Raw genomic sequence first — 13,823 nt, forward strand, 5'->3', positions numbered from 1 at the left:
ATGTTGCGAACAGACTTGCCATGAATTACCAAAAGACAGTGCTTGTAGATGAGATGCCGGATGATGGAAAGTGGATCTATATTATTAACGCTATACGTCGATGGCATAAGCTTATCAAATTTGAGAGTGGGGCTGTAGGGGTGTACGATGACATAAAGAAGGGAAAAAAACGTGTAGTAATCTTTAAATAAAATTAGACTGCTTTGTCTTTGGCCTTGAGGAAACAAAAAGCCAGAGAGGCAGCAGTGGAGCGAGAGGTACATGAATTACGCTGTGCGAACGATGGGCTGGTCCTTTTTTTTGTGAATTAGAGCATGATGGCGGCCAGGTTCTCGTTAATAATGATATCAGAAACCGCCATCATGACGTGGCGGAGAAGCGTGGTATCGGTTGCATCGGTATAATGGGCATACACCCGTTTCTGAGGATTTCGGCACAAGCCCACGAATCGATTTTTGAAATACGTTCGTGTTTGATTGTAATCGGTATCATCCCCTATTCCTTTTTTCAGTGCTTTTTCTTTCTTTGCTGTGTGCATCATCCCAATTATATATATATATATATATATATATTTACCTTCAAAGTCTGCAAAATAATGCGATACAGGCGAGTAGGTGATTTTACGTTTGAAAATGTCAATTTTGTTGAGTAACAGAATCATTGATGTTCGATGGAACCAGCTGGAATTGCATATGGAATCAAACAAAAGCAGTGCTTCATACATCTAACAACAGCATTAAATACATGATACGGGTTTTCAACAGAGGAGGTGAAGCCATTGAATTTACCTGATTCTATAGATACAATACCAAAAATAAGCATGGGCGAAGGTAGGTTTTTTCTCCGTTTTCAAATTTTGTTGACTTACTGAATCTCGGTCTTCGATCAGACATTGATCGTAGCCACTGACAGCAACCACAAACAGAACCGCAGTTACACCTTCAAAGCAATGAATCCTAGTGGCAAACCGCAATCAATACATGCAATTCCATCGCAGCAGGAACCATGTTCTTTAAACCGATTCATACCATTTTTTTCTTTCGCTTCGTTGTCCGCCCACATCAAACATGCGATAGGTGTAAGACCCTATTTGAAAAGTGGTTTCGGTGATGCCGGTCGTCTTGGCTCGACATCGGATGATGTCTTGATCTGTAGGTAAATAATTGGGCTGAAAGACGACGTCCAGTCGATCGAAAAAACTAGAAATCAATTGGATTTAATACGGCTTTGGCCCGTGATCGTGATGCCATGGTTTTCATGTCGGACATACTAGGTGACGTTGTCTTGCAGTGAGAACGTATTTCCTCGCTTACACGCTGTCTGAATCCCGCCATCGGCCCAAAGCTGGCGCAGAGGATCAAGGTACATTACAGGGAACGCCTGTCCTTGTTCAATGATGGGCATCTCTTGAAACAAGTCAACGTATTGCTTTGAAAGGCAAAGCATAGATTAGCATGGGAAGTTACTCTTTTATCGATAATCAGAACATGACCTGACTTCAAGGTTTTATAATACCTACTCTGAGGTCTTGGTTGGTCAACGATATTTCCAATTGCTCCATGACTTCAAAAAGGGTCTGCATGGCCGAGAAAATGTTCATAAACACAATGTTACGAAACCCTTCGCGTTCCATAGCTTTGAAACCGGCGGCGTGAATCAGCCGCATTTGCTTCAATACTGTGGACTTGCCCGATTCTCCTGCACCTATCAAGACAGAACATGGACGCGAGGCGTCAACAACATGTCAATGGAATGAATTTTTATCAAGAAGCCGGCGAGGGTGGGACAGACCCTGTGATCGTTGTCATTTGGTCACATGGTCATCCCTCGACTTTTTTTTGTCACGGTTACCTAGCAATAGGAGCTTAATTTCCTTCTTTAACCGTTTCTTATCGTTTTTGATTTGCTTCTCAATCATGCTGTTGGCGGCACGACTGGTCTGGGATGATTTGCTGCCTACTGGCACACTTTTATGGTTCCCCATGCTGAACAGTTAATAGTGGCAAGGAATGGAAGGAGCGCACGACAGCGAAGAAAGACGGTGGAAACGTGGAATAATCGGTTTACAATGTGGCGAGTGACGTCAAGTACAATCACGATGGCAGTAATAATGCGTGTGAGCAATACGTCAATTCACCAATCGGTAAAGAGAGCTTTCAAAAGCGACCGGGTCTCTCGATTGCAATGGCACACTCCAAAAAAGAAAGAAGGACAAAGATTCGATCGTACAAGTCAACGACGAACAATAAAGTCTGTGAAAAGAAAAGGAATGGGAAAACGAAGAAGAAAAAAAAAAGTTTTTCCAGCTTTTTTCTTTTAAGCAAAAAAATAGATTGTAATGAATTAAAAAAAAAAGAGGCCAAGGTCGTTCAATGTGTTACGCCATTGTTTGAAAAAGCCAGTTTGGCTCCCATTTGAGCAATTGCAGAACCGGTTTGAAAATGATACAACCGTGGCTGGTAAACTCAAGCAATGAATAAGCAGCAAAAAAGTTTGAAGGAAAAAACATTAGAGTGGATTTGCATGACATGATAGAATATCCATGGTTCTTCTCACCATGCTGGATTGGATAATAATGAGCCATCTTTTACATAACAGTTTCGAGTTCCGTCCAGGGACGGTGACCGTGGCCTGATCTGAGTTGACCGTTGTGAGACCTTTGAGTGACGGCCGAGATTGCAAAAGGCAGCTTGCCAACTCTTTAATTTGCCTTTTTTATGCAAGATAACGCGATTATCTTCTCTCCGTGTCTCTCTTCCTCTCTTCACCGCCGTTTTCAACCGCATCAGTTCACCAATTTCCGTTCATCTGTTTTCTTCCGAGACCAGATGATCTTGGTCGATATGACGACGGCCAAAATACAAAAATCGCATGCGCCGTTAGAACCCGTGGCCCAAGGGCGGTATTTTTAAGGTTCAGTTATGCATAAAAAAAAGAAAAGAAAAGGCGGACGGCAACGCAAGGGATGAAAGAAGTCTCATTTTCAACCAAATGGGAATAAACAGTAGACGGTGACAAGTCTAGGATTTCTACCGTGTAACTAACGCCTATGAAACCACAATTATTTAATGCATCTTTGGTGTATTTCCATTGGATCGTTCGACACCGAGCCTATCGTCATCGTTAAGGTTGCACAACTCCCAACTTTTTACAGAATATGCGAATCCCGGTGCCTGCCGGTCTTCCCTTGACCCGATTGAACGCAGGAATTCAATAAAATGGTATCAATACGAAGGTTCGTCGACACTCTGACTCATATGGTTCCATTCATAAACTGTTCTCATACAGATGGATCACCCTACGCTCACATCGAGTAGCATGTTCGATGGGCAGAAAAAAAAAAGGAGACATGATCGTTATACTATCAGTAGCTTTTGTGAATTCCACAACTTTTTTGACCTAAAAATACATTGAGTGATGGAAAGGTATGTCCATAGTAACCACATCTCATTGGTAACTTTTTTGATTTTCCCTGTTAAGGAGGCTGTTTTCTATGCCTTGCACACATCCTTTGTTTTATTACTCTTCTTTCAGAAGCAATTCCAAGAGGGTCCGAGGGCACGCATTGATCGCATGGATCATGCTGTGTAACCACTCGTGCTGCAGACAACAGAAGAGCCAAGGTGGTCAATGCATTGTTTTGCCGCTTAATGCATGAGATTCTCCTGGAATATCACCATGATCGCATTTTCTGTTTTCGATCTCGATATGTATGCGTTATCGCCCCGCTGATGACACTGATGATGCGGGTGGGGAAATCCGTCAGTGGGTGCTCAGTCAAATTCAGTGGAAACCTCCTCAAAACGACGAGCGAAACCCCCCCCCCGGGACTCTTGAATGCATCAGCCTCTTCCATGCAAGTGTCTGAAAAGAATGTCACCGTAAGTCTAACAAAAGTTACTAAGAAATAAGCTTTTTAAAAAAAATTCATATGCTGTTAATGCGTAAAAATATCAATGAATAAGTACAAAAGAAACTGGAAAAAAAGAGAGAGAGCGGGATAGATATATCAATGGGGGATAAGATGGAATAACCTAATAAGCGAGAAATAACAAGGAAGAGAAAAATAAGTGTTTATGTGGAGATCGGCGGAGTCATGGTCGGTAACGGTGGGGTAGCACTGTCTTGTTTCTTTGAAGTAGGTACACGTCGAATAGATCGCCATCGTCCCGGCGCTTTTGTACCTAAAGACATACACACATGCATATAATGAGATTCCGTTCGTGCAGCTCGCGCAGCTCCTGATAATAGAGGCAGCATCCATTGGGGAAACCTAATTTCACTTACCACCGGTACTTGAAGTACGGTTGACATAGATGACTTGAGGTGGTTCATGTTCGCCGTATTTATGACGCTTGGTAGGGGTCGTTTTGGAACGTCTTAAACTAGAAGAAGGCACGGTGGCAAGGGTGTCGACTGATGTGTTGGGTTCATTGAAAAACGATGGGAAACCCGTGACAGAGTAGCATTCAGGTCCGGTCGCGTACATGGTCTGTCGTGGTGGAGGAGAGGGGAACCGGTTGATGTCGACAAAAGTTTTGATATCCGACAAGGAAGAACTTGAATGGTTGTTGCTATCGGGATTCGGGCCTAAAGAGATGCAATCCATTAGTCACCGGTACCACGGCCACATTGACAAGACAAAGCGGTTACTACGTACCCGATTCGGAGACGGGAAGGGAGGTAGTCGATGACTGAAGTGTTTGGAGGTGCACGCGTGGCATGGAAAATCGAGCTTGATTTTCGATTAAAAAGGTGAGCACCCGCTGCGACTCTTTGTATCCCGCAGGATTCAGTATATCATCGGGATGCGACAACATGCCCTAATTGCATAGTCAATGGAACAAAAGCACTCGGTGAGTCTATACATCCACCACCAACCCATGATTTCAATGTTTCGTGACTTACAGGTGCAAACACCGAAGCGAGACAAGCAATATCCATCCGTGTAGATTCCCAAGTGCGCGCAAATAAACCTAGCATGTCCAAAAGATACAACAACAGGTACTGATGTGCCAGTGGTAAACGTTCAATGAGGGACTGGAACGCTGCAATTTTATCCTCTAATGTTTCGAATTCTTGATCTAATAGGGACGGAGAAAAAAAAAACATATGGTAAGTACCAGAACCATGGAAGCTTACACGTTACTATCACTACGGAACCGACGAGGTGCAGGCACATACCCATGGTGTTTTTGAAAGCTCGGTAATATTCCAGTGTAATGACAGGTTCGGGAAGATGATTAAGAAATCGGCGCATCACATTAGCCGCATCGTGAACCGTATATCCTCGCCAATCCAACTGCATGCCGTAATGATCCGGGGTATCAAATATCGTCTGTAGCATGCCAATTCGTTTCGCGCTGCCGGACAAACGAAAGATGCCTTCCACCGTCAAACCTAAGTATTTGCCATGTTAAGCATATGTCATGCGGGTTTGTAGTCAAGGTGGTTGCTTGACCGATTTACCTTCTTCTTTCAAAAAACTGCCACATTTAGCGACCACCGTAGGGATCACGCCGAAGCACTGAATGCCGGTAATGTCATCAATATATGAAATGCTGGAATGGGCGTATCGGATCGATTCGGATAATGGAAGACCAAACACGCCTTTTTCTAGATTTTGTGTATAAGAAATCACCATGCCAAAAATGATACCAAGTCAAACCAAAAGAGTGGGACTTTTTGGAAAGAAAAACGTCCAAATGGCGATGGTTTGAAAAAAGTGCTTTTGGCTTACCAACAATAGGCACCCGCATATCTTTAAAGTTGTGTGCTTTGGGATTAGCGACGGTGACTTTTTTCCACCAAGCACGAATCAAGTCTTTCTGTGTGGTGTTCAATACACCCGATATCTCAAATGACGACATGGATAGGCAAGTGTTGAAAGGGATAAAAAAAAAAAAAAAAGAAAAGAGTCCAAAAAACAAATCAACACCAATTGATTGATAATTGGAAAAAATTATTGTTAATCGGGTACGAAAAAAGAAATAAAAACGATCAAATAAATCAAGAGATTCTCGACTTCGAGAGCCCCACCAGTAGATGGCACTCCGCATGGACTTCTTCCTACTCCCATTGGCTCTTGCCCAACGGCTAAAAATAACTTTCCCTTTTTGGCATTGCTCATTTTTTAGTAAAGAGGCGTGAATGCGGTCCCAGCTATTTTTTTTTTTTTTTTTTTTTTGGTTGACAAATCATTTAGTACAAACATTGATTGAAACCCTTGCAAGGATTTGTCATCTCATTTCATTACTGATTTTGACAGCCTAGGTTGGAATATTTTTGTTCAATGTTAACAAGGTCTATGGCCCGAAAACCAACCCTTCTTTTTCTCCCAAGCCCGGTCTCAATGCAGTGAACTAATGCCGGTTAGTGCCTTTAAAGCGGCAAGTGAAATATTGCAATTGTTTTCCTTGCACTCCGACGGTTCAACAAGTGGCAAAAATAGATAAACCCTCATTATTGTTCCCCAAATCATCGGTTTGTTCACACCAGGATAGGGGTTCGCCATTTTGGATGGATCGTCCGCAAAACTTTTCAACAACCAAAAACCCACTGCGGAACATTTTCCAATTACAGATCCAGGAAAAATCTATCCCAGCCAATAATTGGGTTTCCGCCATCATTGAGAGTCATACCAACTTCAACCGGCATTTTTTTCCTTTTCATATATTTAGACAAAAGATCGGAAGCAGGATGGCGTAAGGGAAGAAAACAAAAGAATTAATGAAATCAACGGGAAACACAAAGAAATTTTTATTTACAAGTATGTAGTGTAGACGAGATGCAATGGAATGTATAGACAGAATACAGAAAAGATATGGTACAAATGGGATGTCTAATGCTTGAGAGTCACTTGTTCAGGTGTGACCTTTGGAGTAAGATGTTCGCTATAACATGATGATTGATGTTGTCGATCCAGTTGAGCTTTGGTATGATTGCGCAGTTGCCGGGCGTATTCGCGTCGGGCCAGTCTTAACAGAGCGTCTCTTGACATTGGCAATTGGGTGGTGGTCTTTGCTGATCCATGGGAAGCAGTACGGGTGGTAGTTTGAAGCATAGGCATGATGGATAAATGTGAATATACAGATATAAGATTGACAGCCAGTAAAAATGGACGATCGCAGAGAGTCAACACCACACGAGAAAAACGAGGAAACGAAAAGCACAGCACAAAAGAATGATGAAAAAAAAAAGTAGACATGGCCAGTGGGCGCCCTATTTATATGGATGAACGCATGAGATCATATTGTGGCTCCGCCCGACTGATTGGGTTTCGGTCGAATTATTTAACTTCGCCGACCCCTCTTTCTACTCATCGGCTTCCATTCCACAAGCGGTGTTGCAAAAATAATAATAAAATAAATCCATCTCTAAAACCTCCATCGGTTTCTAATGAAAATTATCGTCTCATAAAACTAATCTATAGGGTATTTCCAGGTTGTTGGGTTTTTTTTATTCATAGCTCATCCGCCCGATGTTTCCAAGACTACCGTTTTACCATGGATCTTTATTTTATCCCAATCAGTTTAAACTTCAGGTTAGGGTAATACAAGCTTTTTTCACAAGGCAATTCGCACTAGATGAATGCAGTAATTTTTTTAAGTTGCTGAACTCGGTGTTCCAATGACAAGAAAAATCATTGAATAAAATGGCAAAAATGGAGTGATTTTGTGATACACAGTCTAAATTCAAAAAAAGCCTCCATAGCCTAAATACCCACCAATCAGATTACAGGAATACGATCGACCTTCACAAAGGAACCTTCCATGACGTAATTGGCTTCGATTTTCTTGGATGACCCATTCTCCACACTACAAAGGGCATCCCCTTTTGTCCTTTTTCTGACTTTTTGTTGCCGTAACATTAACCGCTTATTGGTTCATGTCATGTTCCACATGGATTTGACAAGTCGATTCAGGCAACCTTATGCATGTTATCATGTTGGGAATATATGGCCACTTTTATTTTTTTTTGTATTTTATATACTACACTGCAATGTCATTGCGCCATTCTAAAAAAGAAAGAAGCGACAGTGCTTGAGTGCATTGCATGATTTTCTCTTCTGCGCCGAGTATAGTATAGGCTTTTTTTTCATTTTACCGGGACCAAAAAAGTCTCAAGGATTATTCCTTTCCCAATCGCCTTGGACGACGCAAACTCCGCCTCGAATTTTGTTCTAAAAGGCTGCTTTTGGTCATTTCCGAAACGCGTCCTTACAGAGAAAGGGGATCAATGACTGTTACATTCAAATGAGAAACAATTGACGCAGATAACGAAGGGGAGAAAACTACGGATGCTGATGTTGGTGACTGGATCCAGGGAAAACTCATATTTCTTGCCAAGCAAAACGATGATTAAATTTTTTTGTCGATCTATCCCTTCTGCCGCAACACGGATAGCGTCAAGACGTTGCAAAAAGGTTTCACAATTTCAAACTCATGCACCTCTTGGCCACTTTCTTATATCTTTAAATGGTCAAAAATTCTTGAACCCATTGATCTCATTTGCCCAAAGGCTCGTTCGATTCTTCCATTTTGCCGTAGACGAGAACGGGTGTAACCTTTCACGTCTGCTCAAACACATTGTTATTCCATGACACAGTTTTGAATCAACCCGTCCTCAACCGATCGAATATACCTCCTAACCAACCCAATTCCTATATCGTATCATTGTTCGCCTCGTTTCATGGAAATTAACTCATGTCTCATACCGTGACCCTGAAACCCATTCGGATCGGTTTGGGCCCCCTCAAAGTGTACATTGTTGGAATCAACTTCAATATTGCACTAGGATTTGAATCAATGAGATTGATTAGTATGCACCATTGTTTTCTATCATGAAAATATCGTACGCCCAAACTTGATCCATGATCAGTAAAAGACAAGATCAGGAATATAAAAAAAAAAGGGTTTCGTGTCTCCTGAAAATACGACAAATCGACATGCAATGACACAACCCCAAAACGGACCGCGCCCTTGGAAATGGCACCTATTCAAAACTCAGTCTCCAAAGGTACGTACTACACATGTCAAAGACACGAATCACAAAGGTCCATTACAAAGAACATCAACAAGTCATTAGAAAAGACATGATGAAAAAGGCCGATCGATGTGCAATTCTACGATTCATTACTTTAATTTGATTATTGGATGCAGCATCATAAGAGTCAATAAAGGATCAATATTCCTAGAGCTCTTTTTGAGTTTCAATTATTTTATCGTCATCATATGATCCGATGGATGTGTTGCTCTCAAAATGCGACACATTTGACATGTGTAACCTGTTTTGGCCAGCTTTTCATCCTTCTTCGCCGTGATTGTGAGCTCTTTATCTATAACACAAAAAAGACGCATCTGTTGCATCAGCGGACTAAAAATACACCATGCTCCAACATCACAATGCAACGGATATTCGTTGTCCCTCGTCCTTTCCACGTCGAATGGACGTGACGTGTGTGTTCGTTCTATCTTATAGTAGAGCTTGCTGGGATAATGAATGGCTTCATCATAAACAAGGCTTTTAACACAATCATGATCATGTACCACTTGATCGACCGTACCAATACGCATCATGTCCAAAAGCGAAAAAGTTGAGCTGTCGTTATTCATTACCTCTCACTGCAAATCGATGTTGACATGTCTTCCCCGTTACTGTTGCTGTGATCGTTTTCTACTGTGAGTTCCTGTGAATCTGGTGTTGGATATCTAGTCAGTGGGAAGATACCCGCGTGATCTGGGTCCTCACCCATCGTTCGTTTCTCCTTATTCCTGGCTTGGGTCCTCCCTCGGTTTTTTTTTTTGGCTTCTCTTTTTCTTGCTTCTTTTTTCCTTCTCCGCAAGCTCCCTGACCCTATCAAACGATTCCGCCCTTTGGTCTCCTGAAAATATCCCTACATTTGGCCACACAGCCCAAATGTAAGCTCGGCGTATTTCTTCATTTTGGCGATCGTTGGGTCGCTGACCCGTCCTTATCGCCTCGTCCGTTTACTCATCCAGATTGATCCATTGTAAATAGATACGCGTATAGACATCACGGATCGCCGGAAACAATTTCAAACATCAACCCATGACAAATAAACAACCCAACGTATCCTTTCCTTCATCCTGTGGATAACAGTAAAAGAAAAAAAAAACAAGTTTTTTATCATCTTTCTTTTGTGACACAAATTTCGCTGAACATCCCTTCTGTAAAGCGTAATTGGGGAGGAAAAAAAAAATACAACGAAACTGCCAATAATCAAATAGAAGCTGGTCCTTGGAAAAAAAAAAATTAAAGGGACATAAAGCGACTTTGAACTCTTTTGATTCCTCTCCTCTTTTCTTTGCTTTTTCTTTTCTTTCTTACGTTTTCCGCCTTGTTCTCGCCACTCTTCCAATCCATTCATTTTCCATATTCGGTAAAAGCGATAAATCGACCATGGGTTGCTGTCAATCGAATGAAGTCCACGATGGAAAAGCTCGCAATGAGGAGATTGAAAATCAGCTTAAACGTGATAAACTCAATATGCGCAACGAAGTCAAGATGTTGCTGCTAGGTAAACTATTTTTTACAAAAATTTCCAAGAGCGGCAACGACTTGATGTGACAACAACCTTATTTGTTGTATATCGATTACTATATATTAATTCGTTTCCTTCGTTGGGGATTGTCTCTCTATGATCTAGGTGCGGGAGAATCAGGCAAATCCACGATTTTGAAGCAAATGAAATTGATTCATGACGGCGGTTATTCACGGGACGAAAGAGAAGCGTTCAAAGAAATCATCTTTTCCAACACCATTCAATCCATGCGTGTGATTTTGGAAGCCATGGATGTCATGGGCATAGCGCTCAGTCAGTCGCATTTGGCTCAGCATGCTACAGTGATTCTTGATCTTCCTACTCAAATTGAACGAGATTACCTTCCAAATGAAGTCACTCAAGCCATCAAAGCCTTATGGAAAGATCCCAATTTGTTAACCGTCTTTGACCGAAGCCGCGAGTACCAATTAAACGATTCAGCTAAATAGTAAGTGGATAAAATCTTTATTTTGTGGCTGCATGATCCAATGCATAACTGTTGTCTCTTTTTTTTTTTTTTTTTTTTTTTTGGCGCCGCCACCACACTTTAGTTATTTCGATTCTATGGATCGTATCGGCGATACCGCTTACGTACCTACCGACCAAGATGTTTTGCGCTCACGTGTCAAGACAACGGGTATAACAGAAACCACATTTGTCATTGGTGACCTAACCTACCGCATGTTTGATGTCGGTGGTCAACGGTCCGAACGTAAAAAGTGGATTCACTGTTTCGAGAATGTGACGGCCATCATCTTTTTGGTCGCTATCTCAGAATACGATCAGGTTCTCATCGAAGACGAGACTGTGGTACGTATCCCATGCAATTATCATGTGGTTTTTCTTATCTCTTGTGTCCTTTCGGGGGGGTGTCAAAGGCTGTCAGCGGCTAGGATAAAAAAGGGAAAAAGGAGGCTTTTTTTTATTCTACGGTTCTATCCCGCATGGATGGATGTTTGGCGCGTTCCAAAACGACTAACATTACGATTCGAATTAGAACCGAATGCAAGAAGCACTGACGCTATTTGATTCCATCTGCAATTCTCGATGGTTTGTCAAGACGTCAATCATTTTGTTCTTGAACAAAATTGACATCTTTAAAGAAAAATTGCTCAAACATCCACTTAAAGACAGTTTTTCCGATTTCAATGGTAAGATCGATGGATCCCTTTTTTCTTCTTTTTCGGTTTGGAACAGTACGAAGCTGCGGTGCCGCTTGTGTGTGTTTGGGGGATAGAGTGTCTCCTCAAGTTCGCAATGTGCTTTTGAGTGCTCCTGCTTTTTTTTTTTCTCTTGATTTTCATTTTATATAATGTTTTCCCTTTGCCTACATTGCATATACTGATGGATGAACTGGATTGCATGATATTAATAGGACCTGAGAACTACGATGCGGCGAGCGATTATATACTGAACCGATTCGTTTCATTAAACCAATCGGATTCGAAACAAATCTATACCCACTTTACCTGTGCAACCGATACGCAACAAATTAAGTTTGTCATGGCAGCTGTCAACGATATTATTATTCAGAACAACCTGCGCGATGTAGGTCTGCTGTAAAACACCCCTTATTTATTCTTTTTTTTTTTACCCTTTCTTCCTGGCTTCTCCTTTTGGTGGGTGCTTCTTGTCCTAGAAAGCTTAGAATTATCCCAATGTCAAAGGGTTCCATTTTTTTTCAAAACAAGTTCTTCGCATCTTATTGTAGTCTTTTTCCTTCTTTTTCCCTTCTCTACACCCATTTTTTGATCATATACATAAACCTTATTCTTTTTTTAAGAAATAATCTTTCAAATGATACATGTGCTTCGTTTTTCAGTGGTAGTGGTCGGTTGTTCAACCTTGATCTTGTCACAACAAGTAGGATCACTCTTGCAGCCAGCACAAAATGAGTCCCTTTCGGTTCAGCAAAATCATGCGTTTTTTAAGGTTGCCTTTTTCATTATCATTTAATAGTCAGTCAGGGATGGTATGAATCACTCATATGCGCGAGGATTTTCAAGATTTTTTGCCTTTGGGTCAGCTTGGGATGGAAACTGCGGAATTTCGGTGACCGAACCGATTCCTACCTTCGGGTGGCTTAGGCTTCCCAGTCCTCAGCAACCCCCCCTCGCTCAAGGTCCTTGTTAACGAATCCTAGCTGGCTTTTTTTTTTTTCTTTTCCATCGCAACCTTTCGTTTTCATTTTTCCGTCATGTCTATGCTACAGCGACTTGTCCGTGCAGTGTCGGGTTCCACGACCATGCGATCCTTCAGTACCGCTCGTCCCATGTTCAACGAATCCACCACCACCGCCGCCACCAACACTACACCCACCACCAACGGTTTATACCAATTTTTTGAAAATGGCCAAGCCTTACCGCAAAAGATTTGGACCGGTATGTTTATTCACAAAACCACAATGTCGACGAACCCCATTCGCTTACCTATAACTATTATCTTTCTTTCCTGATGTTTCTCAGGTCGCGCATGGAAAGCCAGCGAATTGCGTCAAAAGTCGTTTGATGATCTTCACAAGCTGTGGTACGTTCTGTTGAAAGAACGTAATGTATTGGCAACCCAGCGTGAGGAAGCAAAACGATTAAAGATCCACAAACAAGTGTGGTCCAACCAGGGCCGCTTGAAAAAGGTAGGAAAACCCAATGACTAGTTTTTAAAACCATTATGCTGTGCAATTGTCCATGGCGGAATTACTTATTTGGAGTGTTCAACTTTTTTTCTTATAGTGCCAGAAATCGATGGCTCGCATCAAGTGTGTTTTATACGAAAGACAACGAGAATACGAAAGCACTTTAAAAACTGCTGTAGAGAAAAACTAGATTTGTTCCAAAAACCCATTTTCACACGTTTCATCCATCGTTTTCTAGAGTTTAAATAATGTATAGTTCATTTTCGGATACGCATCCTGCTTATTTCTGTTGTCGTTATCCCGATGATTGCTGAATGTTGGAAGTTGTTTCATGTGCCCATGGAGACAGAGATACCCAACAGGAGTGACCATGGTTAGGGGGTTGGAGATCGGTTTCTTTTCATCAGATCATTGCCTTGTCGCCATATGTTAAGAAAAAAGAAAGACCATTTACTCTGTATGATACATTGGATTTATCTGGATCTCGTTTCACTATCGCAAGACGTTATGCAGTTGTGTCTCTGCCCTGAGTGTCCTACATGGTGTGGACCTGATGATCGGTCTTTGAAATACGGGAGAGTCTAAAGCAACGTCGTGAGTCCGATTCAGCACGCTTCGTTCTGCTGT

The 13,823-nt window shown here is 41.7% G+C and overlaps 5 protein-coding genes across 5 annotated transcripts; 2 read left to right on the plus strand and 3 right to left on the minus strand.

The window, feature by feature from the left end:
- Nucleotides 1-19: 19 nt before the first annotated feature.
- Nucleotides 20-2,272, minus strand: BYT42DRAFT_559394 (guanine nucleotide binding protein, alpha). The gene is made up of 8 exons (XM_051567112.1): nt 1,852-2,272; nt 1,520-1,704; nt 1,271-1,428; nt 1,029-1,199; nt 869-956; nt 789-794; nt 577-724; nt 20-495 (listed from the first exon to the last, which is right to left on the minus strand). The coding sequence occupies exons 1-8, from the start codon at nt 1,982-1,984 to the stop codon at nt 308-310; spliced, it is 1,077 nt and encodes a 358-aa protein (XP_051426041.1). The 5' UTR covers nt 1,985-2,272; the 3' UTR covers nt 20-307.
- Nucleotides 2,273-4,279: 2,007 nt separating this feature from the next.
- BYT42DRAFT_491531 (Rho GTPase activation protein) lies at nt 4,280-5,644 on the minus strand (the record flags this gene model as incomplete). The annotated part of the gene is made up of 5 exons (XM_051564088.1): nt 4,280-4,492; nt 4,716-4,823; nt 4,909-5,078; nt 5,185-5,400; nt 5,470-5,644. The coding sequence occupies 5 exons, from the start codon at nt 5,642-5,644 to the stop codon at nt 4,280-4,282; spliced, it is 882 nt and encodes a 293-aa protein (XP_051426042.1).
- A 997-nt stretch (nt 5,645-6,641) lies between these two features.
- Nucleotides 6,642-7,304, minus strand: BYT42DRAFT_559413 (uncharacterized protein). Its single transcript, XM_051567113.1, has one exon. It carries the CDS (start codon nt 7,205-7,207, stop codon nt 6,842-6,844), a length of 366 nt encoding a protein of 121 aa, XP_051426043.1. The 5' UTR covers nt 7,208-7,304; the 3' UTR covers nt 6,642-6,841.
- A 2,947-nt stretch (nt 7,305-10,251) lies between these two features.
- BYT42DRAFT_559415 (guanine nucleotide-binding protein subunit alpha) lies at nt 10,252-12,366 on the plus strand. The gene is made up of 5 exons (XM_051567114.1): nt 10,252-10,540; nt 10,670-11,012; nt 11,116-11,374; nt 11,562-11,715; nt 11,940-12,366. The coding sequence occupies exons 1-5, from the start codon at nt 10,423-10,425 to the stop codon at nt 12,125-12,127; spliced, it is 1,062 nt and encodes a 353-aa protein (XP_051426044.1). The 5' UTR covers nt 10,252-10,422; the 3' UTR covers nt 12,128-12,366.
- A 350-nt stretch (nt 12,367-12,716) lies between these two features.
- Nucleotides 12,717-13,822, plus strand: BYT42DRAFT_559418 (mitochondrial 39-S ribosomal protein L47 (MRP-L47)-domain-containing protein). Its single transcript, XM_051567115.1, has 3 exons — nt 12,717-12,945; nt 13,030-13,196; nt 13,294-13,822. Exons 1-3 carry the CDS (start codon nt 12,762-12,764, stop codon nt 13,384-13,386), a joined length of 444 nt encoding a protein of 147 aa, XP_051426045.1. The 5' UTR covers nt 12,717-12,761; the 3' UTR covers nt 13,387-13,822.
- Nucleotide 13,823: the final 1 nt, after the last annotated feature.

This window comes from Radiomyces spectabilis, assembly GCF_025331425.1.
Source record: "Radiomyces spectabilis strain NRRL 2753 chromosome Unknown BYT42scaffold_3, whole genome shotgun sequence".
NCBI lineage: Eukaryota > Fungi > Mucoromycota > Mucoromycetes > Mucorales > Radiomycetaceae > Radiomyces > Radiomyces spectabilis.

Bases quoted from the DNA above. Each gene is read 5' to 3' on its own strand.
- BYT42DRAFT_559413 (XM_051567113.1), bottom strand. From the start codon at position 7,207: ATGTCTACTTTTTTTTTTCATCATTCTTTTGTGCTGTGCTTTTCGTTT.
- BYT42DRAFT_559415 (XM_051567114.1), top strand. From the start codon at position 10,423: ATGGGTTGCTGTCAATCGAATGAAGTCCACGATGGAAAAGCTCGCAAT. The intron at 11,013-11,115 runs GTAAGTGGATAA...ACCACACTTTAG, and splicing joins TTAAACGATTCAGCTAAATA to TTATTTCGATTCTATGGATC. The intron at 11,375-11,561 runs GTACGTATCCCA...GATTCGAATTAG, and splicing joins TCATCGAAGACGAGACTGTG to AACCGAATGCAAGAAGCACT.
- BYT42DRAFT_559418 (XM_051567115.1), top strand. From the start codon at position 12,762: ATGTCTATGCTACAGCGACTTGTCCGTGCAGTGTCGGGTTCCACGACC. The intron at 12,946-13,029 runs GTATGTTTATTC...GATGTTTCTCAG, and splicing joins ACCGCAAAAGATTTGGACCG to GTCGCGCATGGAAAGCCAGC. The intron at 13,197-13,293 runs GTAGGAAAACCC...TTTTTCTTATAG, and splicing joins ACCAGGGCCGCTTGAAAAAG to TGCCAGAAATCGATGGCTCG.
- BYT42DRAFT_559394 (XM_051567112.1), bottom strand. From the start codon at position 1,984: ATGGGGAACCATAAAAGTGTGCCAGTAGGCAGCAAATCATCCCAGACC. The intron at 957-1,028 runs GTATGAATCGGT...GTTTGCCACTAG, and splicing joins CGAAGCGAAAGAAAAAAATG to GATTCATTGCTTTGAAGGTG. The intron at 496-576 runs GTAAATATATAT...AAAAAGGAATAG, and splicing joins TTATTTTGCAGACTTTGAAG to GGGATGATACCGATTACAAT.